At 38.4% G+C, this 26292-nt stretch overlaps 1 protein-coding gene, 1 long non-coding RNA gene and 1 pseudogene across 2 annotated transcripts in view; 2 read left to right on the forward strand and 1 right to left on the reverse strand.

Moving 5' to 3' along the window:
• LOC102745338 (non-histone chromosomal protein HMG-17 pseudogene) overlaps positions 1 to 317 on the reverse strand; it is an 807-nt pseudogene extending 490 nt beyond the window's left edge.
• ADAMTSL1 (ADAMTS like 1) overlaps positions 1 to 26292 on the forward strand; it is a 659580-nt gene that overhangs the window by 525587 nt on the left and 107701 nt on the right. The window contains exons 6-8 of the mRNA XM_081804071.1: positions 6484 to 6610; positions 19852 to 19926; positions 23193 to 23350. Of these exons, the coding sequence (XP_081660197.1) occupies positions 6484 to 6610; positions 19852 to 19926; positions 23193 to 23350 (360 nt within the window). The remainder of the gene's footprint in view (positions 1 to 6483; positions 6611 to 19851; positions 19927 to 23192; positions 23351 to 26292) is intronic.
• Positions 23649 to 26292, forward strand: part of LOC145717197 (uncharacterized) — a 4388-nt gene continuing 1744 nt past the window's right edge. The window contains exon 1 of the long non-coding RNA XR_014140267.1: positions 23649 to 26138. This is a non-coding gene — a long non-coding RNA (uncharacterized LOC145717197). The remainder of the gene's footprint in view (positions 26139 to 26292) is intronic.

Consider the following 26292-nt stretch of genomic DNA (forward strand, 5'->3'; position numbering starts at 1 on the left):
TATGTTAATCCCCTACATTACATCATTAGTTTTAGATGTAGTGTTCCATGATTCATTGTTTGTGCATAACACCCAGTGCTCCATGCAGAATGTGCCCTCCTCAATACCCACCACCAGGCTAACCCATCCTCCCACCCCCCTCCCCTCTAGAACCCTCAGTTTGTTTTTCAGAGTCCATCGTCTCTCATGGTTTGTCTACTCAAAGATGCTATTTTTAAGAGAGATATTTGTGGTGAATCATCCAAAAGATGGTCAACCAGCTCACTTCTCTGACTCTGGAATAGTAAATTGGTGTAGTCTCCTCCAAAGACAGCCATAGTCTATTGAATTTGGCTTCTAGAGTACACTGTCATAGAAGATGTGGAACCACATAAAATCTCAGTGGCAAAGAATGCTCCAGTTGATTAGTAATGTCTGTCGTGGGTCCTGGCAGGACAAATAGATGCACATGTGCACATTTTTGCCAACCTTGCCCCAAGTGTTATAAAGTCTGTTCATAGATTAAGTCTGACCATCACAATGCTCTGTACCTGGATAATTTGTTTTGGCTCCCTAAAATTTGCTTTTACCAAATGTTCCCTGACTATTAGGGTTCATCAGAGATTACTGAAAAGCCAGTTCTTTGAAACGTCTTGTATTTATTTGCTGAGTTGTTATTGGGACACTGTTACATGGCATTGTCTTTCAGAAAACTCACAGCAGGTGTATATCGAGGATTTCAGTACTTTGAGTAATTATGATTCTCCTGAGCCAGTTTGTCATTCATTCATTACATAAATATTTATTGAGTGTCTCCTACAAGGAACACATTATCCTATACATTTTCTAAAAGATCCAGTGAATGCTGTAATTCTTATAATTGCTCATGTTTTCCTCTCTTCTAGGAGGTTCATATCTAGATATGTAACCCCCATTTAGCAAATGTGTAGGACTTCACAGTATGTATTCTGCATAATTCTCCCCTTTCTGGCTTTAACTCCTCTTTTTTACTTATTTTCCTCTTTGCCCCATATTCCCATTTGGGCTTGTTTTTATTTTATTGTCTTGTATTATATGTATATGCTATAAATATTTTTGCAAAAAGGTAAAGCATAAACAAATCAATCAATATCTAAATCTTTTGAAGATAAGGTTAAGGATACATTATCTTCCCTATTAACATAAATAGTAAATGAGTTATAATGTATAGAAGAGCACACTCTTCCCCATAAAGTTCTATCTGAATTAAATAATTATAAATAAGAGCAGCTGTGATCAGATTTGCAGCGTTTGGTTTTCCATATTTGTCTTTCCCCTTGCTGAGAATAAAGGGATTTAGAGTTTCTTACCTCATGGTGTTGGACCAAGAAAAGCTTGACATCACTGGCTCAGTATTTGATGCTAGAAGTTGAGGTCCTTATGGGAAACCATTTGAAATGTGGCCAGTGTGAACCCATCTAAGCACATCAGTTTGGGACATGGTATCGGCTTATGGGTTGTGTTTATTTACATTCTCCAAATTATTCAGATGATAATCTTTCTTTTTCCTGTGGCTCCTAGTGAAGACATTTTATTATACGTAATTCAGTGTCTAGAGGATTTCAGTCTCGTGGTCTGCCTTCACTTGCTATCAGCTCTGTAAAACTAAGGGAGAGACTCCTATCAGCACACAGAATAGCCCTGATGCCTAAAATCCACATGACATGCTGTAAGTCAATTATAATGGATATAAATGGATAAATGGATATTATCATCCTAGTTTTTGTATAGGGAGGGGTCCCCCCTCCTTCCCTTTAGTAAATCCTGAAGGAGAATAAAGAAAAAGCAGCAGTGTTAAATCTGTATGTTCTACTCAAAAATAGGATGAAGGACTGAATGTCTGTGTTTATACATATGTATATACATATGTATATATATGCAAAAAAGCCTACAATCAAGATAGCAAAGCAAAGCAAAAGTTGATGACCCACTAATGGTGTTTAAACAACAAAAACATCTTGGAGCTTTTCACTTTTTATGTCACCTGAGATAAAAGTTCTATTAAAAAAAAATGCAACACTGTGGATACAGAGGAGGTTAGACCACTGTATCAAGTTGACACCTAATAGCAGAATACAAATAAAATACATTAGGTCAAAATACTGAGCTAGTTTTCCACTCTTTACAAAAAAATTCCATGTAGTTGCCAAAGTTATGAGTGGTCATTATCTCACTTTAATATTTTGTCTAGAATGGGGTGGGTCTGGGAACTCAGTGACCTGAACATTGCCTTCCATGACATTTCACTAATAATGAGCATAGGTGCACTTGGGAAATAGTTTCTTAAAAATACTAGCCCTTTACTGTAATTCTTGTTCGTACATCAGGACAGAGGTTTGGGTTTGACCTGTAGTTGTCATTTATATGTCTGTTCCTCTGTGTACACAGAAATAAATAAGCACACATATGCACATATATGCACATTTTTGTCTACATGTGTGTCATCAATGACTGCAGTCTAAGGCTGCTTACCTGTCACCTACAATGACTTCATTAACAAACCATTATGTTTGCTGTGTGTTTCACTGATTCACCAGCATTCACTGTGCATGTCAGATGTCAAACACTGTGCCAAACAGCAGAAATACAAAGGTTAATGAAACATGGGCTCTCAAATAACCCAAGATCTGGTATAGGAACAGACGTATCAATAGATTAAACTCATTATAAGTTATACAACTACTTAAATAGGGTGTATATAAAAGAAACCCCAAAGTAATAATGGCTTAAGCACATAAAGGATTTACTCTCTCACAAAAAAAAAAAAAAGTCAAGATGTGATCGGTCTAAGTGAGGTGAAAGAACCAGGCTCTTTCTTTCTGTTCCGCCCTCCTTACTGCTTTCGTTCTCAGGATTGTCTCATTTTTCAAAATAGTACCTGGAGCCAACAGAAAGGAATGAGAGTAGAGGGCAGGTGGGGTCATCTAAGTCAGCTTCTTTTAAGTAGTCTTCCTAGAAGTCCCACACAACCCTTCCACTTTTATTCACTAATTACAAGTTGGTCACAAAGCCAATGAAAAAATGTATTCATTTAATAGGACATATTGCCACCCCAAATAAAATTGGAGTTCTGTTATTGAGAAAAATAGGGAAGATGGATGTTGGGTGGCAACCAGTAATCTCTGCCACATGGAGTTATGAACAAATGGCTGAGGAAACATAGAGTAATAAAGCCATTAACTCTGGAATCTAGAAAAGGCTTGTTTGAGGAGGAGACAATTTGGGATTTGAAGGATGAATAGGAGTTTGCTAAGTAAAGAACTGGGGAAGGGCACTTTAGGCAGAAATAGTAGTATATGCAAAGCACAGAGCGATCTGTCATTATTACTGCCAAATAAACCCATTTCTGTATTTCTGTTTTTTCTTTGTTATTAATAATAGCTCTCAAAATAACAGTTGAACTAATTTTTAATTAATCTATTATTCCACATCAATAGATCGAGACAGACTGAGATATGTCAATAATGATTTTCTTGATATAACTGCAAACAGTTTTCCGCTTGGACCAAAATAAGAACATTTTATCTGATGATAAAGTATTCCCTGTTTTAAAAATAATTGAGTTAGAATATTTTGGCACCTTAAAAAGGAATTGATACAAAGGGGGAAAAAGTGTGTCAGGGAGATATTTGTCTTTTCAATTCTGAAGTTAAACATATGCCCAGTTAGAACTCACTTGATTCATATCCTGAGATCCATAAACTTACATCAAGGGCACTAAGTTGGTGGTCTGGTCAAGTTAGCCTTAAAGTATGTCACTTTCTATTCCTAATAGATTGTTACTTTGGATCTGTGAAGTTGGGATTGTTCTTTTCGTAAAATGGCTTTGGAGCCGTAAGAAATCTTTAGGATTAGAGAGATTTTTTTCATGGTAATCTCCTATTTGGCTTCATTAGAGACATCAGAGACCATTAAGAATTTTCCAGAGAAAGTTAAATCCTTTGAGAAACCTGAAATCTCTTTAAGGAATAAACCATAGTTATAATTGAGACACCTGTGAGTGTAAATTTCCATGCCCCCTGCCTATCATCCTTCCATAGTGCTGAGTATCTCGTAAGATTAAGGTCATCTCTTTCCAACCCCAAAGAACAACAGCTGAGTCAATGGTTCTTTGAATACTGCCGAAATTAGGACTGCCATGTTTTTTTTTTTCAAAGGATTTGACCCTACTAAAGCAATCATATGATTTAGTCTTCTGACATTGTTTGTTTTCATTTTTGTTTTTTGCCAACTTTGGTTTTGGGTTACTTTCTAAGTAGCTGGTATCTGCACATGACTAAAATGTGTAGTACAACTCACAGCAACACCTCCCTTTTGTCTAGTTAACTCTGGAACCTCATTCATATCTCAGCTCAAAAGAGTCTTCTTCAGGAAAGTCTTCTCTGGCCTCACTAACCAGATCAAATTCTCCATATTTTCTGTTCTCAGAGTATCATGTATCTGTGTTTTATAGTTTGTATCATGATCACCATTTTACATTTATTGTCTGTGATGATTTGAATAATATGTGCCTCCACTACTAGACTCTAAGCCCCATGAGGGTAGGCCCTTATGTACTTAAACTCACCTTTGGATTTTGCTCCTAGCACTGTGCCTGGCCCATGGCAGATCTTGATCATTGTTGGCTAAATGATTAAATGATTTTTTTGGTGATGGTGGCAAATAAGTTACTTCTGCATGCCCATTTCACACTGTGTTCAGAATACGAGTGAATATGGAATTACTCAGCTCCTATGTGGATTCATCTACAGATAAAAATTTTGAAAATAATCTTACTCCAGCTCCATAGAAGCGCATCAATGAAGTCTTAAGCCAGCATGTGTTGGCTTTGCATGGATGAAGCTTGGGTGAATTCCAAATTGGCTTCACTGCAGCCTGTGAACATATTGGGGTGAATTGCAGCTTGACCACAATGAACCCCTAAGGACAGAGCCAGCCCAACTTGCTCCCCATTTAAGAGCTGGGCACTATGTTTTCTTGACATCTTTGTATTTCAAAAAATGTACAATCGTTGAAGGAATTACTGCTTTGACATTTATTTTAAAAGATGCCTATATGCCTGTGTATAAAAAAATACACATTACCACATTTAAAAATACAGCAAATATATAATGCAATGCTAAATAATTGTATTTTTCAAACCTTTGCCTAAACACGTGTTTGTAATTATTAAAAGTACAAAAAGGAAAATCAAGCCTCAAAGAAAGGTCATATTAATAACTGGATTTTTGAAAGACAGAATGAATGGTGTGGACTTTCTGGAAATACCACTTCAGTTCACTTCAAATACCACTACAGTTCTCATTTTATTTTTATCAAAGACAATAGTGGAAGTCATTTGGAAGTAGAATAGGTCTGTTGATACTAGATCTAACTAGAACTATAGAAGTACAACTTGATACAGTTTGGATTTGAATTTTTTTTAACTTGAAAAAGTTAAAAGTAAGAAAAAGAAAGAGTAAAAGTACAAATGAGTTTGCCCGCATACGTGATAAGTGCTTGTGATTTTGTTAAGCCTGATTTGGACCAAGCATAAATGTTTTGTTAGATGTGCTTATAACTCAGCTACTTATTAGCAAAGTGACCTTGGCCAGATTCATGGCCTCAGCTATAAAATGGAGATATCTTACATGATCATTCTCAGAATTAATGAGATATCTGTATTGGGCCTGGTAGGACATAGGCAGGCTAAGAGGGCCTCAGTATTAGTTATCTCTGCTGCCCTCCCAAACATCCATCCTCCCCCACCATGCATACATACAATAATCTTGCTTTTGTCAGCTCATTCTGTGATTGTTTCTCTTTTCTTAGTTGAAGTGCTAGCTAGAAAAGGAACCATTTTCATTATCATTCAGCAGCCTTGGTGGTTCAGTGGTAGAATTCTCGCCTGCCATTATCATTGAGCAAATTTCTGTTGAGCGCTTACAGTTTGCCAAGCACAATACTAGTTGCTTGGAATACATCAATGGACCTAACATACCAAACCCTTACCCTACACAGCTTATATCAAAGGAACAATATGGAACATGAAAATAATCCACTTTCATGGGTTTTTCCATGAAATTTTTCCTTTCATGATTGTATTTTTGTAATTGTAGTGAATCATAATTATTGACACTGGGAATGATTTTTTAATTAAGTCTCTATAATATCAATAGGTCAGGTTCTCCCTCTCTCCCTTACCTTCTCCTTTGCCTGCCTCCATCCTCTCTCTCTCTCTTTCTCCCTCTCTCCCCCCAACCTTCTCTCTGTTTATATATTTGAACTCTAAAAACATCTTTGTCTATGCTGTTTTTGTTTCTTCCTTAGCCTGATTGAAATTCCAGCTGAATTCATTCCCCTCAATGGGAAGCATGCTTTATGCTTCCTCAAAAATGAAGGGAGGGTCATTGAGTGGTGATGGGCCTCACGATGGATCCCTGCAATAGGCACCTGGTTAAATTACACACCTTTCTTTCCTGTTAGATTGTCGGCTGTGATCACCAGCTGGGAAGCACCATCAAGGAGGATAACTGTGGAGTCTGCAACGGGGATGGGTCCACCTGCCGGCTGGTCCGAGGGCAGTATAAATCCCAGCTCTCCGCAACCAAATGTAAGACACTACAGAGATGGGGCAGTTTTGGGGTTTGTGGGCTAATTAATCTCTTCTGGTTTTGTGCTGGCTCCCCTCAGCAGCTAGGAATAAGGCCACCACCAAAATGAAGATGAATCTGAACATGTTCCTGCTTTGTGTATTAGTTTAGGTAGAACAAGTCAGGTAACCCATTGCAACCCCAAGGAGGAAACCTTTCTTTTGTGGTGCAGCAGGAGTGAAGTACACTTGGATCAAAATAGACTCCATTTACAAACCTAGACATGCTGCCCAACATGAAGACAGACTGCACCCAAGCCTTGCCTGACACGTAATGTGATGCGCCTGATGGGATATAGCAGGGAGAGTGTGTAAATCTAAACAGATTCACCCCTACCACCATGCAACCATGCTGTCTTCATTTACAAAATGACCCCTTTGATTGGTGCTGATTACAGCTTCTTTCAGAATTAATATCAGACAGTGATTATATGAAGCCATTTATTGACTTATGTCTTAATCTCTCTATACTAACACAATAAATGTGTGCTTACTATACAGTATGTGCTGGGAACTTTGCATGATCATCTCATTTTATCCTGATAATAACCTCATAGCAAGGCGTGGTTTATCCTTATGTTATGAATAAGATAACTGAAGCTGAGACAGATCATGTGACTTGCTCAGAGTCACACGGCTCTAAAATAGGAGAGCCAAGATTCAAGCCCAGGGTCCAATTTCATTGCCTAAGCACTTACTCATTCCTCTGGACTGTCCCACAACCCTGCGGATTATTTCCATGGTGGGACATTTAAAGCAATTAGATGTCAAGACAAGGTACCTCAGATGTCGGCCTGACTGGGTCTTGCTAGGGTAGATGGCACGTGTCTAGTGATGCCTAAGACAACCACTCAGTCACACAACGACCCAGATCATTTTACAAAACACTGTCCTCTATGACAATCACCGCTATGGGTGCTGCATCAGAAAAAGATAGAAATAAGGCAATTCTTGTACTCAAAGACATACACTTTTAGAATAATTTGACCTTGCTCAGTAGACTGTCTCCAAATTTTGCCATTATCCAGAATTGTTCAATAGATCTTTGATTGAGTATCATTGCACATGTCTCCCCTGGCTTGGGAACTAAGAATGAATTCTTTTACTGAATGCGGTTTTGTTCTATTTGTTGACTAGCTGGGAAAAAACAATTGACTTTGTCAGGGTCTGTGGCTTTAAATGGACTTGTAGGTCAAGAAAAAAGACAGTGGACATTAAGGAACTATTCCCAGAAGTCAGGAAAAGGCAGTTTGCCCAAAGGACTAGGCTCTAGGGAAGAAGAGGTGGTAGCAAGAAAGACTAGGGACTTTTAAACACAAGAAACGTTGGAGGTACCAGCTTGGGGAACTCTACATGCTAACACCCCTGCTGGCAGTGAAAAATGTGAATCTGTGGGGGGAAAAGACTCTGGCAGAGAGAATGAAGGATGAGGTAAGTTAGACATTGATATAGTACATTCAGGTGAGATTTTTTTTTTTTCTTTCATGTGTTGGTAGCTTCTGCTATACGATGACAAATTAAAGAATTTGGAAGATGAAAACCAGGGGATAGAGGCATAATTCTTTTGTAAATCTCCGAAGTCATGGTGGGATATTTGGGAGGGGGGAAGTTACATTTAAAAAGTCACTTTTATAGAACACTTTAAGAAATCTTGGAAGAGCTCAGCTCTTTCTAATTATTTATGTCATGTAATTGAATCAATGCTCATTATCTAGGAATCTAGGAATTTCTGCTGGGCACAGAAAAAGGAGATGGCTTGCTTTTGTGCAGTAACTGCTATATAGCAGGCTTAGGGGGAGGGGATCCTTCCTCCATTCCCACTCATGCCCTCTCCCTGAACAATCTGCCTGGATCAGTATGAGGGCATCATCAGGGACCTCTGGGGCCTCAATCACTGGAATAATGAGAAGCTCTGAAAGAACAAACTGAAGTGAATTAAGAGCCATAAGTCATCCCCAGATCTGCAAATAGATATTTCAATGAAAAGTGCTCTGTTCAAGACAGAGGAGTAGGTAAATTATATAATACGCAACCTGATGATTATCCATAATGACAAAATGCAATTGATTCATTTACCTTAGCACTGATGATGCCTCATGACAAAATGATTTATATCAATAAAGCCCAACCCAACATATGCATGCACCTCACCACAATCTATAGCAGATGCTGAACAAACTGCCTCGTTTATGTTTTCTCCACCCTAGAAGAACCTTCCACTCTATATTTACAGGCTGCGCAGTGACTCACAGGCAGGGAAGATTAGACCACTCAGCAGGGCCTACGGTGCTGGCCAGGTGAGCAGCGCTCCACCCGTGAAGGCCTGGTGGACCTGGGCCAGCTCGCTCCCCTCTGCTCTGCCAAAAGGCACTGTAAGCCAGCCACATGCTCTTTGCGAACTCCTAGCACTCGGATTCCCCACATTGAACTCATTTTCTTCTGAACTGATATCCAAGATTTTTTTTTTAATGTTATCAAGCCTTGGGGGAACAAAGAGAAAACAGAAGAGTGGAGAAAGACCATGGCGGGAAGTGCCAGAAGGAAAAAGAGAAGTTGGAGGAATTCATCCAATGGCTGCCATTTGCTGGCAAACAAAAAAGAAATCATCTTTGTATCAAAAGACAGTGTAATTGCCTAATACAAATACAGACAAGAAAGAGAGCTAGATCAAGGCACCTTTTCCCCCTTTTTAAAGGAAAAGGCTGTCCCCTGATAGCATTCAATCTTTCCATTTTTCCTGGTCACTTCTTTTCAACTTCCCCAGCCCAACAACAACAACAAAAGAATAAATTTAACTAACATTAACTTTTGATTCTTGAAATTAAATGCTCGCTTTCTTGCAAATTGTATTGGCTTGTACTCTATTACATATTTTCCAAGTATATGCAATATACTTAGAACTACAGCCAGTCTATTTGCTATCAATTTAATGTCTCCAGCTTTGCAAACCTCTCATATGAATTTGTGTGTTTTGAAATCACCTGGATATCCCAAAACTCCTGAAGGACAGACAGACAAAAAAAACAGACAAAACAAAAAACTAAATAAAATGTATTGCCATATGGTGATAGGAGTCTTGGGAAAAAGTAAAGCAGGAAAGAAGAATAGGAGATAGGGCTGGGCTGCCAGCCAAGGGTGTTACAGGGACTTGCAATACTAAATAGATTGGTAAGGAAAGGACTCACTGATAAGATGGCATCTGAACTAGGATCCAAGGTTACCTTACAAAAGTCAAGGGAAAGAGAATTCCAGTCATAGAGAAAGGCAAGTGCAAAGGCCCTGAGGTAAACACAATCTTGACATATTTCTTGAAGTGCAAAGAAGCTAATGTGACTTGAAGTCAGTTTAAAGAAGCCTACTGGGAATGATGAAGGCAGGAGGGTTGCGAGGCGGGGTGAAGAATGATTTTGTAAGGATTTTGGCTTTTAGTCAGAATGAAATAAGTCACAGGAGGATTTTGAGCAGAGGAATGACTTGATTTATTTTGAAAAGGATTACTCTATCTACTGTGTTGAGAATAGACTATAGTTGGTCCAACTATGGAAGTAAGAAAAGCAGTCAGGAGGCTGTTACAGTAAGCCCGTTACAGTAAGCCTGGAATGATGATGGCCTGGACCATGGCAGCAGTGGTGGAGGTGATAAAGAGTGATTCTATAGTGCATTTCTGTGAATGTAAGACCTCACTGATTGAAAGATGGGCCATTATTTTATGCACCACTATGGAAGAAAGAAAAGCTGCCACTGAGATTAAGAAACTATGACACAATGCCTCCTGACCACTTAGAGTTTTTACTTGATAGTTCTTAAGAGATCTACTTTAGATTTGGATTTTTTTTAAGCCATGTATTACTCATACATACAAAAAACCTGAAATAAATTAATAAATTGGTAAATTAAACTGAAATAAAACTTTTCCCCAAACTTCAATTTCTTTTTAATCATTTTAGACTCAATTTCCACATGTCATGGGGGTACCTGTAATACAGCATTTTTAAAAGAACTCACAAAAGAAATAAAATCCATTGGTACTGGACTCTTTTTTTTTTTTTAAAGATTTTATTTATTTATTTGAGAGAGAGAATGAGATAGAGAGAGAGCATGAGAGGGGGGAGGGTCAGAGGGAGAAGCAGACTCCCCGCCGAGCAGGGAGCCCGACGCGGGACTCGATCCCCGGACTCCGGGATCATGACCTGAGCCGAAGGCAGTCGCTTAACCGACTGAGCCACCCAGGCACCCATGGACTCTTTTTTCTTAAACAGCTGTATTGTATAAATGACGTAGTGTTCAACTTTGTGAATTTTTATATATGCATACAGCTGTGAAACCAAACATAACCCTCATCCCGAAAGTTTTCTGTGCCCCTTAGAATCCTTCCCTTGCGCTCTCCTGGCCCTGTCCCCTGGCAACCACTGATCTTTTTGTCACTATAGATTTCATTACTTTTTCTAGAATTTTATATAAATGGAATTCTACAATACATACTCTTGTCCAAATGGCTTCTTTCATTCGCCATAATTATTTTGAGATTCATTAATATAGCATGCATCAGCAGTTTATTTTATTGCTGTATAGTAATTCCATTGTATGGACATACCACAGTTTGTTTATTCATTCACCTGTTGACAGGCATTTGGGTTGTTTTCACTTGGGAGGTCTTATAAATAAAGCTGCTATGAACCTTCATGTACACATTTTTGTATGGACATACGCTTTCATATCTCTTAGGTAAATTCCTGGGAGTTGAATGGCTAGATCATATGGTAGATATATATTTGACATTTTAAGAAACTGCTAGACTTTTTTCCAGAGTAATTTACTTATTTTGCATTTCTACCAGCAATGTGTAAGAGTTTCATTTGCTCCACATTCTTTCCATCACTTGGTATTGCCAGTATTTTTTATTTTAACCATTCTAATTGGTATATAGTAGTATCTCATCATTGTTTTAATTTGTATTTTCCTAATGACTAAGGATGTTGAATATCTTTTCATAGTGTATTAGTCTCCAGTTGCTGCTGTATCAAATTGCCACAAACGTAGTGTCTCAAAGCAACACATTTATTATTTTATGGTTCTGGAGGGTCAGAACTCTAAAATGGGTCTTGCCAAGATGAATTCACAATGTTAAACAGAACTGTGTTCCCTCTGGAAGTTCTAGGGGCTAATTGATTTTCTTTGATTTGGCCTTTCCAGCTTCTGTTAGGTTATCTATGTTCCTCGGCATCTTCGGCATCTTCGGAGCCCCGCAGTGTAAAATCTTTAGATCTCCTTCTGCCTCCAATCTCCTCTTCTATCTCTCTCTCCCAGTTTAAAGAACCCTTGTGATTACATTGGGCCCACCCAGATAATCCAAGACAATCTCTTCATTTTAAAGTCAGCTGATTACCAGTCTTAATTTTATCAGCAATATTAATTCCCCCTTAACATAACATATTCATAAATTCTGGGGATTAAGACATGGTCATCTTTGGCAGAGCAAGGGGGTAAAATTATACTGCCTACTACAGAAGTGCTTATTTCTTCTTTGATGTGGTGTTCGTTCAAGTCCTTTGCCCAGTTTTTAAATGAGTTTGATTTCCTACCATTCAATTTTGAGAATTCTTTATGCATTCTGGGTACAAGTCCTTTGTCGGATGTGTGATTTGAAAATATTTTTTCGGGGTGCCTGGGTGGCTCAGTCGTTAAGCGTCTGCCTTCAGCTCAGGTCGTGATCCCAAGGTCCTGGGATCGAGCCCCACATCGGGCTCCCTGCTCTGTGGGAAGCCTGCTTCTCTCTCTCCCACTCCCCCGCTTGTGTTCCCTCTCTTGCTTTGTCTTTCTCTGTCAAATAAATAAATAAAATCTTTAAAAAAAAATATTTTTTCTCCATAGGTACTTTTTGTCCCCCAAAACTGGCTTAATATTAGCTTTCATAGAGCAAAAACTTCTAATTTTGATGAAGACCAGTCATCAGTTTTTTCTTACTAGGACTGTACCTTTAACATTGTACATAAGAACTCCTTGCCTAATCCCAGGTCACAAATTTTCTCCTATATTTTCTTCTAAAAGTGTTACAGTTTTATATTTTAGCTTTTATATCAATGACCTATTTTCAGTTAATTTTTATGTAAAGTGTATCTATATCTAGGTTAAATTTTTTTTTTCTGATATAAGGATGTCCAATTCTTCCAGCCCCATTTGTTGAAAAGATATCCTTTTCTCTCTTAAATTGCCTTTAAAACTTTGTCAGAAGTCCACTGGCCATTTCTGCATGGGTCTTTTCTTGGACTCTCTATTCTGATCTATGTGTCAATCCTTCACCAATACCACATTGTCTTGGTCACTATAGCTTTAAGGGAAGTCTTTCAATAAAATAGTTTGATCCCTCCAACTGTACCCTTTTTCTCAAACTCATTTGGCTATTCTCTATTAATTTCTTTGCCTTTCCATATAAATTTTTCAATCTGCTTGTCCATATCTATAAAAAATCTTGCTAAAATTTTGATTTATAATTTTGTTAATTCATATAGATTGATATGTGGGGAATTGACATCTTTACTATGTTAAGTCATTTAACCTATGAGCACTTCATGGCTATCCATTTCTTTAGGTCTTCTCTCATTCCTTTCATAGGCCTTTATTGGTTTTCAGCGTACATATCCTGTACCTTAGTTAAATTTGTACCTCTTTTATTTTCTTTTATTTATTTTTTTTTTTAAGATTTTATTTATTTAACAGAGAGAGACACAGCGAGAGAGGGAACACAAGCGGGGGGAGCGGGAGAGGGAGAAGCAGGCTTCCCGCGGAGCAGGGAGCCCGATGCGGGGCTCGATCCCAGGACCCTGAGATCATGACCTGAGCCGAAGACAGTTGCTTAACGACTGAGCCACCCAGGTGCCCCCCCTCTTTTATTTTCTTACCCTACTGCATTGGCATTTTATTTTTTATTTCAATTTCCAATTGTATATTGCTAGTTTATTTTTATGTGTTGGCTGTGTATTTTTCAATCTTCTAACACACTTATTAGTTCTGAAAGTTTTTGGATTTTCTACATAAACTATCATCTTGTTTTACAAATAAGGATGGTTTTACTTCTTCCTTTTCACATTGTAAATCACGTGTTTATTTTTATGGCCTTATTGCACTGGCAAGGATGCCTAATATGATGTTGAATAGAAGAAGCAAGAGTGGATAACCTTACCTCATTTCCAATATTAAGAGGGAAAGCATTCAATTTCTCACCATTGAGTACGAAGTTAGCTGTAGGTTTTTTTGAAGATCCCTTTTATCACATTGAGGAAGTTCTTTTTTATTCCTAATGTGCTGAGAGTTATTATAATGAATGAATGTTGAATTTTGTCATGCTTTTTCTGCCTCAAATGATGTGATCATATGGCTTTTCTTCCTTAGACTTTTATTGTGATGGATAACATTGATTGATTTTCAAACAAAGAATCAGCCTTGCTTTCCTGGGATAAACTCTGCTTGGCCATAGTGTATTATTCTTTACATAGATTACAGGATTTGAATTGCCAATGTTTTGTTTGAGGGTTGTTTTTTTTTTTAATCTATGTTCATGAGAGATAGTTGTCTGTAGGATCCTTTTCTTATACCACCTTTGTCTAGTTTTTGTAGCAGTGTAATGCTGACCTCATGCAATGAGTTGGGAAGTGATTTCTCCTCTGTTTTTTGGAAAAGATAGTATAAAATTGATGTTATTTCTTCTTTAAATGTTTGGTAGCATCCACCATTGAAATTCTCTGGGCCTGAAAATTTTTGTGTGTATGTACTTAAGTTTTTGAACATATGGAATAAGGTTATAGTTAATATTTTAATGTCTCCTGCATTTCGATTGATTTTTCTCTTCAGGATGGGCTGTAATTTTTTTGGCTTCTTTGCATGCCTGGTAATTTCTGACCTGATATCAGATATTATTATTTTATCTGGTTGGATATTAGATATTTTGGTATTCCTGTAAATATTTTTTCAGTTTTGTTCTGGAAGCAATGAAGTTACTTGGAATCAATTTGATCCTTTGGGGTCTTAAAATTTGGTTGGCAAGACCAAAGCCATGTTTGGCTGGTGCTAATTGTCCCCTGCTACTGAGGCAAGACCCTGCTACTGCTCAATGAATTATAAAGTTTTCTAGCATGTCTAGTGGGATAAGATACTATTCCCAGCCCTATATGCATGCCAGATAGTCATTTCTATAATTCTTTTGTGTGGTTATTTTCCCAGCCTCAGCTAGTTTCTTTATATGCACATCCTGATTAGTATGGGTATGCTGCTGGATACCCAAAGAGAATAATTTTTAAAAAATTATATAATAGCATATATCATTAGCATGTCACATAAGTATTTTTTCTATGTCATGTAAATATTTTTCCCAGTTTTGTTGAGAAATGATTGACATACATCACTGTATGTGTTTGAGGTGTACAATGTGATGGGAGAATGCTCTTAAATCTCTGGAATTGTCTCTCTGTGTAGCTCTCTTCTCTCTGGTAATCTGTCATTCACAACTCTAGCCACCTTGATCTTCTTGGATTCTCAACTTTGTCTCCTCAACTCAGGGAGTCCTCCTGGGGTTGGGGTTCCCACCTCCTGAGCTGCAGCCAGGAAAGTCTTTCAAAGCAGGAATCCCAGGCAGTGTTAAGGCTCACCTTCCTTGTTTCCTGATTCTCAGCAATTGCTGCCCTTCTTTGCCTGATATCCAGTGTCTTGAAAGCCAGGGTTTTATATAATTTTCTGACTTTTTGGTTGTTTCCAGGCGGAAAACTAAGTCTGGGCACTGTTATTCCATCTTGTCAGGAACCAGAAGTCTTGATGCTGGACTTTCAACTCAGGTTTGCAATTGTGTACAGCGAGCTGGCTTTTGACTCCCACTTTGGCAATGTTATTAAGCACTTCTGATTCCTCATCTCCTTACAACCCCCACGACTATTTAGTTCTGAGAGGCTAAATAAGGGTGTTCCACTATTATCTTAGAATCTTCTTCCAAGCTGCTGACTCCCATTTTGCAAGTTTGATACTGGTCGTTTTGGTGTTAGCAACTGTGCAGGCAAAGATAACTATGGCAGGATCACTGCCTCAGTGAGAAAGGATATAATGCACCATTGATTGTGGGATGCATTCTGATTTCACATATGTTAAAATGTGAGAGACAGTTCCTCTTAGAATCCATGAAATATGGTATTTTGACTGTTGTGGCAATAAGATTTTCTAGCTGATTTTATATATATATATATATATATGAAGTCAAGAATAGCTCCAAAGTTTTTGGCCTGGACAACTGTAAAGATGAAGTTCCCAACATTTGAGGAAGATCCATCTTATTTCGCCTGTTAGGTATACGTCCTCCATTGTGTAATGACTGATAACTTCAGGGGGAGATGTTGAAGGGCTCAAATGCTCGGCTTCACCTTATTTCATTGGATATATTGTAAAAGTAATGAAGTTGGCATGGAGATAAAAAATATACTACTAAAACCTCCTCAAGATTGGCAGACTGTATGTACTGCTATTTTTATGTGTAGCCAATCACATTAACGATGACTCTTTTGTTAAAAAAAAATTACCATTAAAAAAAATGAAAAAAAGAAATGAAAATAAATTACCAGTCCCATAGACTTAGAGGGAAGACTCCTTAAAAACATAAACCTCAACAGATCTAAAAATAAGGCAAGCTCAGATATCAGAATAGGAAATCCTATCTCTTCAAAAATTATCATTATGACCTTTCTCTGATACAGCAATGAATGACACAGAAAAGTCCACGTATGATGAGATTGTAAAACAAGTTTAAAGTATTCAATAGAAAGCTGTGAAATACACATATAGCTGTAGACTTTCTGAGGAAATATTTTAGGTACAATCTTTAGAATAATTAATTTTCTTGAGAAAGGACATTTGCAACCCATATTTGTGACATGACAGCATTTATGATTCCCACGGAGAGCTTATCAATTTAATTGAGAAAGAGGTTATCTGATCTCTGAAGCAGGTCTTCCAGAATTGCTGATTAATGACCTAGAAATATGTCCTGACTATTGGCATCATGGTTCTATCAACAAAGCCAGAATAGATTAGGCCAGATGCACTTGGTCATAGAGCAGTGTGCCTTTGTGGAAAAGAGCACCCATAGGAATGTGAGGCCCAGTGAGAGAGGGTGTACCCATCTGTCCCACCAGTCAAACCTATTGAATTAATCACTAAGGAGGTAGGTAATAAAGCCAGACTGCTCACACATTCTCAAATGTCTTAAACACCATTCTGTGCTCACTCTTATAATAGATGCCAAATGGAAGAATCCCCCAGCCCATCCCTAATTATTGAGAATTTATCCCCAAATAAGACAATTATTAATACATATCCAACTGAAAGAGGGGCTTTTTATCAACATGCAGAATATGAAATCAATTTTTTCCTATCTTTTTGTCAAATTAGGATCACCGTTTCTTAAATTATATTTTGAGATGTATCAGCTGGTGTTAACAGATTATATATGTGTGTGTGTGTGTGTGTGTGTGTGTGTGTGTGTGTGTGTATAAATTCTCTGGGTAAACATTTGGGGGAATGCACTGGATTAAATAGAATGAAATGAGGCTCTTTGGTTCAGGGCTTCTAAGAAACCAATGTGCTTTATGGGTTTCCACAAGCAGAGTATAGCTTGTGGTATTTTCCCACATATTTTATCTGGGGCCCTTCTCCTTGGACCATTTTGTGGGGCTGCTGCTTTGCTGGTCTTTTTTGTCACTGAACCTCTGGTACCTAGGAGGGGGCCTAACACTAGGAGACACTCAAAAAATATTTGTGGACTAAAGTAATGAACTTGCTGATTGCCTGATGAGGGGCCAGTTGTCCATCAGTCCTTGAGAGAACCATAGAAGAACAGACCATGACTCTTCCTACTTCCTGTGCCCTGTGAGGCTGATTCTTCAAGTTTGCACCAGCTTTAGAGGCTCCCTATTTCTCTTTGACTAACCTTTTCCCCAACACCCTTCTGGGTTTCTCCCCATCTTCCTTGGGGAGCATACAAGGGTTAACGCATCAGCCAGAAGCTAGGGTCAATGCCCCAGTATGTGGAATGCGAGTGGCTTCTCAACAGAACAAGAGGGAGGCCTCCTGAGTCGTGTGTGGGTCAGAAGTCTACCACCGAGTGTTGCAGAGCCAAACAGAAAGCTTCCCTTTTACTTGCCCTTTATTTGACCTGTGGATAAACAAAGACTTTCTATTTCCAGAAATCCCATTGTTTTAACTGCTTTGAGTTTCTTTTGTAAACTTAAAAATCCATGTCTTTATGCAAGACATTTAAAGCTCTATGGGCCCAGTCTGAACATTTTTGTTCCTTTTCTGTATTCTCCTTACATGTTTTGTGCTTATAGCCACAAAGTCCTGGCTCTCTGAAAATCAGCCTTTTCTTCAACAATTTATGACATTAAAAACCACTAGAAGGTTGTAGTGTGAGTAGAATATTCAACATTGGAGAGAACTTGATAAATGTAACCTCTTTAGGGAAAGAATTGAGAGCATATGATTCTTCTTTATCATTCAACTGGCTATGCGCTGGGGCCTTGGAGGGTTTAAAAACATAGCAAAAATAAACAGTCTTTCAGTTCCTGTCCTTAAGGAGATTTGGAAGAGAGGGAGGAAAGTAATATTTACAAAATGCCTCCTGTGTTCCAGGCTACACATCTATATATTGATATCAATATCTATATCTTTTTACAACAATACTGTGAGGTAAGTGTGCTTCTCCCTGTCTTACAAATGAGGAAACTAAGGATCAGAGAAGTTAGGGAACTTCTGAGATTCATTTATGGAAATCAGATTCTCCTAAAGATGGGATGATGCTAAGTTTCAGAACATTGGGTACCTTTTAGGATTACTCTTATTGAAACTAAATTTTTCCAATGAGAACATGATAATGTATAATATCAGAAAAAAATATGTGTGAAACAAAGAATCCCCACGGAGCTTCTGAATATGCTGGTGAATTTAAAATACCTGCTTTTGCCCTTGTCTTCTGGAATGCCCTCCTCTTTTTTTTGACCATGGGCTACTCCCTATACTTCTCAGAGGCTTCATTTCATCATCATAAAAGGGAGATGGTAGTATCCTCTTTGCCTGTGTCACAAGCTTTGGGTGAAGGAGTAAATGGTATAATTTAGAAAGTGAAACTCTTCAGTGGCATGTAAATGAGAGGTGGTGTTGTCACAAACGTCACAAGCAAGAATGCCTGTGATATGTTTGGGGTGCATAGAATATAAATCTAATTTAAAAAAAAAAGTAGGGCGCCTGGGTGGCTCAGTTGGTTAAGCGACTGCCTTCGGCTCAGGTCATGATCCTGGAGTCCCAGGATCGAGTCCCGCATCGGGCTCCCCACTCAGCGGGGAGTCTGCTTCTCCCTCTGACCCTCCCCCCTCTCATGTGCTCTCTCTCTCTCAGTCTCTCTCTCTCAAATAAATAAATAAAATCTTTAAAAAAAAATTAAAAAAATAAATAAATAAAAATTAAAAAAAAAAGTAGGTTCTGCTTCCAGTGAATTCAGTCTCAATTTGCAAGTAGGGTGAAAGTAACCCATTTCTAAATCTGGCTGTGATTCAGCCAAAAAAAATTTTTTTTTAATTTTCAAGCAGAGAGGGTATGTGGGGGGAAAGGTTCATAACCATTCCTGAGACACTTACTATATATAATATTAGATGTAGATAGGGAAGGATATTAAAGAACTGGGAGGCATAATTTCTGCCCTTAAGAGATTTAACAAATACAAACAAATAAATCTTCTCCTATTCTCATTTTTCCTGATGGTCTAAGATAGTTACTTTGCTAGAAAGAAATTCAGATCTTGATATAATACGGTCATCCTTTGAGCATTAGAATTTATTTTCGTTTTTGTAATCCCGAGAAATTTGGCAATGTAAAAACCAGGTTTTAAAATCAGAAATGGAAACTTGCAAATTCATTTCTCAATCTATCAAAATTTATATATATTTTTAAAAGGCCGGGTCCCCCATAAGTTAACTAGTGACCAGCTTCACTGGCATGTTTTTTTCTGAGGAAAATGGAAATTTTGATTCCCAAATGTTGGTGTTCCTCTTTCAAACACTTAAAAGATGATTATCATTTGGGGGAGTATATAAGTCAGTGCCTTTATATAGGAGCTAATCGATAATTTTGTGTCAAATTATGTGCCTTTAAGATATCGCTTTGTTTCTCTCTAGTGGATGATACTGTGGTTGCTATTCCCTATGGAAGTAGACATATTCGCCTCGTCTTAAAAGGACCTGATCACTTGTGTAAGTAAACTCAGTTGTTTTCCTTTGGGTATTGGGAATTTTAGTCACTATTATTTTTTGTTCCCAGAAGAGATTAAAATACGGAAGTGCAAATCTTTCTACTCTATCATAATATGATATTTTGAGTGCTTCTGTTTATCTTTTGGCTGCCTGATGAGATAGCAGAAACCTCAGGGTAATTATCTCTAACCACACTCATCCTGAAAAATACAAAATAGATGCTCCCAATAGGTTGTTCATGACTCAAGCACATGTTTATGCTTTTGTGAATATTATTTCTCATTCTCTCTCTTCTTCCTCTCCAATCAATCTCAGTCTTTTTCTTGCCTCGCATCTCCACCCCCCTTCTTCTTTCCAGCCTTCCTCACCTTCACTCTTTCTTTCTTCCTATTCCCGTGTTCCATTACTTTATCGATTCAGGGGAACGTAGAAGCACCAAACAACCTTAACTTTTAAAGAAAACCATAGTGGTATGATTAAACATCTCATGTATTAAGGACAATACAAAGCCCTCCTATACTGAAGATAGCTATTGGGATTGAGGACTGATGGGTAATCACAACCCTAGAGATCAAATGGTAGCATGGCCCCACTAGAACTTAGAAAGAATTGATATCTTCAGTCCTGCCAAGCAGTAGTACACAGCCACATTGTTTCTTTTTTATTATTAGCATTTACTATTGTTTAGACATAGACCTGTAAATTACCAGCAGACAATTATAGGCTATAACCCAGGGAAGGGGTATAAGAGGATACATTGTATTTTCTACAAAATTCAGTTCCACTGAAAGACTTCACTTCCTCTGGTCCCTTGAGCATTTCTGATCTCCTCCACTGTGACTGTTCCTGGATTCCTAAAGAACCATCTATCATCTTCTGTTCTTTCTCCCCTCCCACACACATGCCTAGGAAACCAATTTAGGTAGCGAGCATTATCTTTTGGCCATTGGATTATAAATGAAATCATTCCAGAAAGACAAACAAGAGGAAGATAAATTGGAGCCTGTGAAAGTTCAGATAGCCTACTATAGTCTTTCTAAAAATAAAAATAAATACATTTCATGGGAGAGGCGGGATTTGAAGGGTCATGTGAAGGAAAGGAATAAGTAAGGTACAGTTCAGGCAAAGCCAGAAGATGCTGATAAGTCACCTTATATGGATCCAAGTTCTTTTCTAACCCTGAACAACCCCCCAAAATATAATGTTCACATGTCAAGGGATGATATATATGTGTACACTGTCACCATTCAAATGATTTGCTTTTCCTCTGGAGGATTGGACAGAGGTAACTGCTCGTGTAACAACCCCACTCAAAAACAGTATTTTTCTAGCAGTGACAGGCCTGCTCAGAATAAAACATCCAGGCAGAGATCATCACCAAGTGGGGGACTGACTCCTCAATGCAGAAGAAAGACCCCAAAGGAATAGATTGAAGAGGAAATTCATTTTTATAAATGTATGAGCCTCCCAGTTTTCCTAACTATGTGATCACTAATAAGCTAAAGAATGAGCCTCGTTTGCTTTAATTGTCCCAAGAATTCAATAGGTGAAGCGGCAGATGATATTTATAAACGATGGAAAGCAAAATGGAATTTAGTTTTTTTCCCCAACAGACATACATGTATGTTGACAACATACATGTAGCTTAAGAACTTTTTGTTTTGTGTATCTGGAATATAATATAATATATAATATAAAATGAATATGTGAATAAATGACACCCTGTTTTACTTGCAACCCTTTGCACTTAACTCCCAGAAGCTGGTCTAATATGGGACTAATCTGAAATATTTAGGGCCAGACCAGAACAACACTAGGCAGTCTGGTCCAACCCCCGCTTATCTTCAATCAGAAGTACCTTGGGAAGGACAGCTGGGAGACCTGGTGATAAAACTGAATCAGATGCTCAAATCAGACTTAGACCCCCAGGATTTTTCCAAAACTAAGTTGATTTATGTCTTGGAGCTATATCTACAAATTAGTACACATACACACACATAAGGCAGCTTGAGAAATGAAGGCTAACAGAAGGAGATCCTGTGCTGTGGTTTCCCCTCCAGTTCTCCCTTGATATACCTCATGTTCTCCTGTGAAGACCTCTCTCCTCTAGGGCAGGGGGATGGAGCCTGACCTACTCCAGAAGAAGGGCTACACACTTCATCTCAGCGTTGTTGGCACTTCACTGGACACCAACATTCTTGTTGATATTCCAGTTTAAAGTAGACAATACTTAGAATAATTTAGTACAGGTACTTTAGTACCTCCAGAGGTCCTAAAATTATCCCAGGACCCCAATCTGTAAGACATGGAAGAAGGGAGTCATTCTGGTTGAATGTTGGGTAGGAGACCCAGAGTCTCACCTGGCACTCTATCCTTCTGCTGAAGAACCATTACTAAAGCTAAGGATTCTTATGCAAGTCTCAGAAACCATTAGACAGTCTGTCCCTCTTCATACAGTGGGAAGTTATTCTAAATCATTTCTCAATCACATGAGAATTTAATCTGCTCTGAAATACATGGCATAATTACCATCATCCCCAGCTTGCTCACATTTCCTACAACAAAAGATGTTTCATCGCCTTTGTCATTGGCCAAATTCAGATTGGAATGCTCCAAGAATCAAGAAGTTCTTCTCTCTTAAGCACTAATATCATATATGTACATAATACTACATTAGGTACCCAGCAGGATTTTTAAAAGAGAGAGAACTAAAAAGAATGGTGATTTCCTTGTCCTCATTACTATTGTTTCTTCATGGCAAGCCGCAACACACACGCAGTAAGAAAGCAGATAGTACAAATAAACACAAGGTAATGCATGGGTATGAAGTCGCATGGGTGCTGAGGGGAACTCTGCGAGGCACCCTGGATCTCACGGATCAAAAAGAAAACTGGAGGGTATTCTAGACAGCCGTAGAGACTGAAATCAGTAAGACATGTATGGGAGATGGTTTAGCTAAAGGAATAGAATGGTGGTAAAGTGGGGTACCCTAATGAGGTCATTGGGGAGTCAAAGATTTTTTGACTGGGAGCCTTGAATGCTTGGCTAATGAGTTTTAAAATAATTTCATTTGCAACATAAACTCCTCTGTGATCCAGAGGTACCCATAAATTTTGTTTCTATCCCAATGTCAACTGTGTCAGCCATATAAAGGAGGGTATTTCTCCCTTCCATAGCTGTAGACTGTTTCATGAAATTTGCTTGCATGTGGTCCGTGGTAGCCCTGGGAACATCTTTCTCTCTTTTACATGTGTTTGACCATGTAGATCTGGAAACCAAAACCCTGCAGGGGGCTAAAGGTGAAAACAGTCTCAGCTCGACAGGCACCTTTCTTGTGGACAATTCTAGTGTGGACTTCCAGAAATTTCCAGACAAAGAGATACTGAGAATGACTGGACCACTCACAGCAGATTTCATTGTCAAGGTAAGGGCCTCTAGGTACCTTGTTCTCAAGCCATATCCAAACTGTGACTTATAATCTCCTAAAGAGAGAGAGAGAGATTTTGGGTTTGGGTATAGATTTGGAAATCCTATTATCCAGGAAATGTTTAATTCAGGGGTGTCAAGGTACATCCTGGACTTTTCAGGAACATATAATATTTTTAAGGTCCTAAGAAAATCCTTATGTGTGTATATATATGTATATGATTTAATAAAAAGACTCAAAGACCAACACATCATTAGTTGGAGGATATAAACTGTTTTTGAAACAAGTTAGGATATAGTCATTGACTCACATAAGGTGTTCTCAGTCAAAGAGAAAGACAAAATAATGATCCATAGACTTGGTCATACGTCCCATTACAAGTTCTGTTTTCTCTTGTACTGGCAACAAGACTAACTTGTTTCCTTCTATCAGAGCTTCCCTACTCTTCAAGGTAATATAAAACACATTGCTGGAAGCAACATATCCATTCTGTAGGAGAAATGTACACACTAGAAGAATGTTTGAAAATCACAATAAAACATATTTTTTCCTTCAGTAGGTCAGAAGGACCTGAAGGATGTCAGCTGTAAAGCTGTAAAACTTGTAATGTGTCCAGGACTCCATAAATTTTTCATCATGGGACCTGGAGCCAGAGGACATTTGATTTAAGCTAAGACTCGATGACCCCATGGCAGCTGGAAGTAAGAATGCACATAGGAAAATGGGATAGACAGTGAGGTTGGATGGAAGAAGGGTTCCAGAGCACTGTTCTCTGTCTCCATCTGCATGGTAGCTCTTTTTAATCCAGTCCAGATGCCAGCCACTTTGTGTGGATGAGAAGCTACAAACCAGCAAAGATAGCTCACCAGAAAAATGATGCTGTGGGTGGTTATTTCATTTCAATATGCAAATACAGCACAACAGTGAGAGAAGTCTTTATTTTTTTGCAACCCTTAGAGCGCTGCTGAACAAACCATTTGTGTTCATTTCCCTAGTAGCCTTGCAAGAGTTAATACACATACTGAAAATAGTGAACTGATTCAAGTAATATTGTTCACATGTCAGTAGTTGACAGCATTGCTGAGGCATTTCATATATCTAGCTGCCTTCTGCACATCACCACTTGGATATTCCATAGGTGCAACCAGCGCAACATGTCCGAAACTGGACTTGTCTAGCCCCAGAAACCTACTTAATCTTCTTTATCTCCTATCTTGTGGAATAATATGCTATTTACCCAGCCACATCAGAAACCTTCGATTCACACTGATTTCCCCTTCTTCTATATGCCCCTGGTTAGACCTTAAACTTTGTCCATTCTACCTCCATACCATCTCAAGACCATTCTTCCTTGTTCCTCCTTGCCGCATGCCATGTGCATCCTTCTGAAGCTACAGCCCCAATGAAAGAACTTGACTTTCTCAGCCAGAAGAGGGTTTTTTTCAGTGATGGTCCATCCTTCCCTAAAACTTCCAACTTAGTTCTCCTTGTGAAAGCAGCTAAGGTACCTGTTCAGTTTGTGCCCGTTCTAGAAATTTCAGAAGAACGTCATAGAGAAAAGTGACTGATGAGTACCTAAGACACCAAAGTAGTAGAAAAATTGTGACTTGCATTTGCATCAATTAGAGCATTAGACACAGATAATGCATTCATATGTCTTTCTGAACAGCGTGGAGCATCACCCTGTGCATCACTCAGCAGCCAAGGAACATAGGGGGTCTCCTGACTTCCAACCCCTCACTGGCTTGTCTGGGGCAAAAGTTTCTACAACACCAGGGAGAGAAAAGAACATAGTAGGGGAATAGCTGAGGCTCACAAATTACCTTTTCCCAACTGAGAAGAAAAAAGTGTGGCATTTCATAGTGCATCAACTGGGGGATCCTTTGTGTACTTGATGATGTCTTTCATGCGTTTGAAATGTCTTCTTGATTCCTTTGATTTTACATGGACTTAATGTTCATCTATTACCCACTCACACACTTGTCCTGTCCTGGGACTCTATCATGATAGTGAGATCAGTTGCTATGGAAAGTGACCAGTTTTTGTCTTCTCTTTTCCTTTCAGTGTGAGAAGTCTTATATTAAATTAGAAACACTGAATCATTGTAATTATAGGAAGAAAAGCTTGTTTCAGAACATTCTTTTTCCTTATTAACTTAAGGAGGCCTAAATTACATATGCCAGATGTGTTTAGCTCCCTAAAACTAAATTCTAATGTGTCAAACTGAAGCTTTCAGCATATCCTGGAGAATAAGAACCTGATGTCTGAGGATTTAGGGTGTATAAAGCTCCAGAGCTAATGACAACAAAAGTCCCAGCCACCCAGAATTAATAAGACCAGAAACAAGGAACATGGAAGCCCATCTCTGTGAGCAACAATTAGGCCATCAAAGTTAGACATCGGGTTAGCCTCTTTATTTTCCTACTTTCAAATGAAAAATTAAGATACTGAGAAGAACAGTGTGAGGCCACCACTGAAGATAAATACCTGTATCTCCACAACACTAACACTAACAGAATTGCTTGGTACTATGAAAAGAATGGCAGCTTTCAAGCCAAGGCAGACCTGAATTCAAATCCCAGCTCTGCTCTTCCCTAGCTGTGTAGCCTTGAGCAAGTCACTCAACCTCTCTAAGACTCATCTCTCTAGTCATAATGTAAATGTGGAAAGATAATACAGAGTAGTTCTAAGATTTGATTTAATATAAATAAAATGTACCCTGCATATGGTAGGAATGTAGTAAGTGCTCGTTGCTGTGGTAGTTGTTGGTTATTATTAAAAGAAGGTGCTTATAGCCAAACTGTGGAAAGAGCCAAGATGTCCATCGACAGATGACTGGATAAAGAAGATGTGGTATATATATACAATGGAATATTATGCAGCCATCAAAAGGAATGAGATCTTGCCATTTGCAACGACGTGGATGGAACTGGAGGGTA

The sequence above is a fragment of the Leptonychotes weddellii genome, chromosome 14 (genome assembly GCF_054177405.1).
Source record: "Leptonychotes weddellii isolate Sample4059 chromosome 14, ASM5417740v2, whole genome shotgun sequence".
In the NCBI taxonomy this organism is placed as follows: domain Eukaryota; kingdom Metazoa; phylum Chordata; class Mammalia; order Carnivora; family Phocidae; genus Leptonychotes; species Leptonychotes weddellii.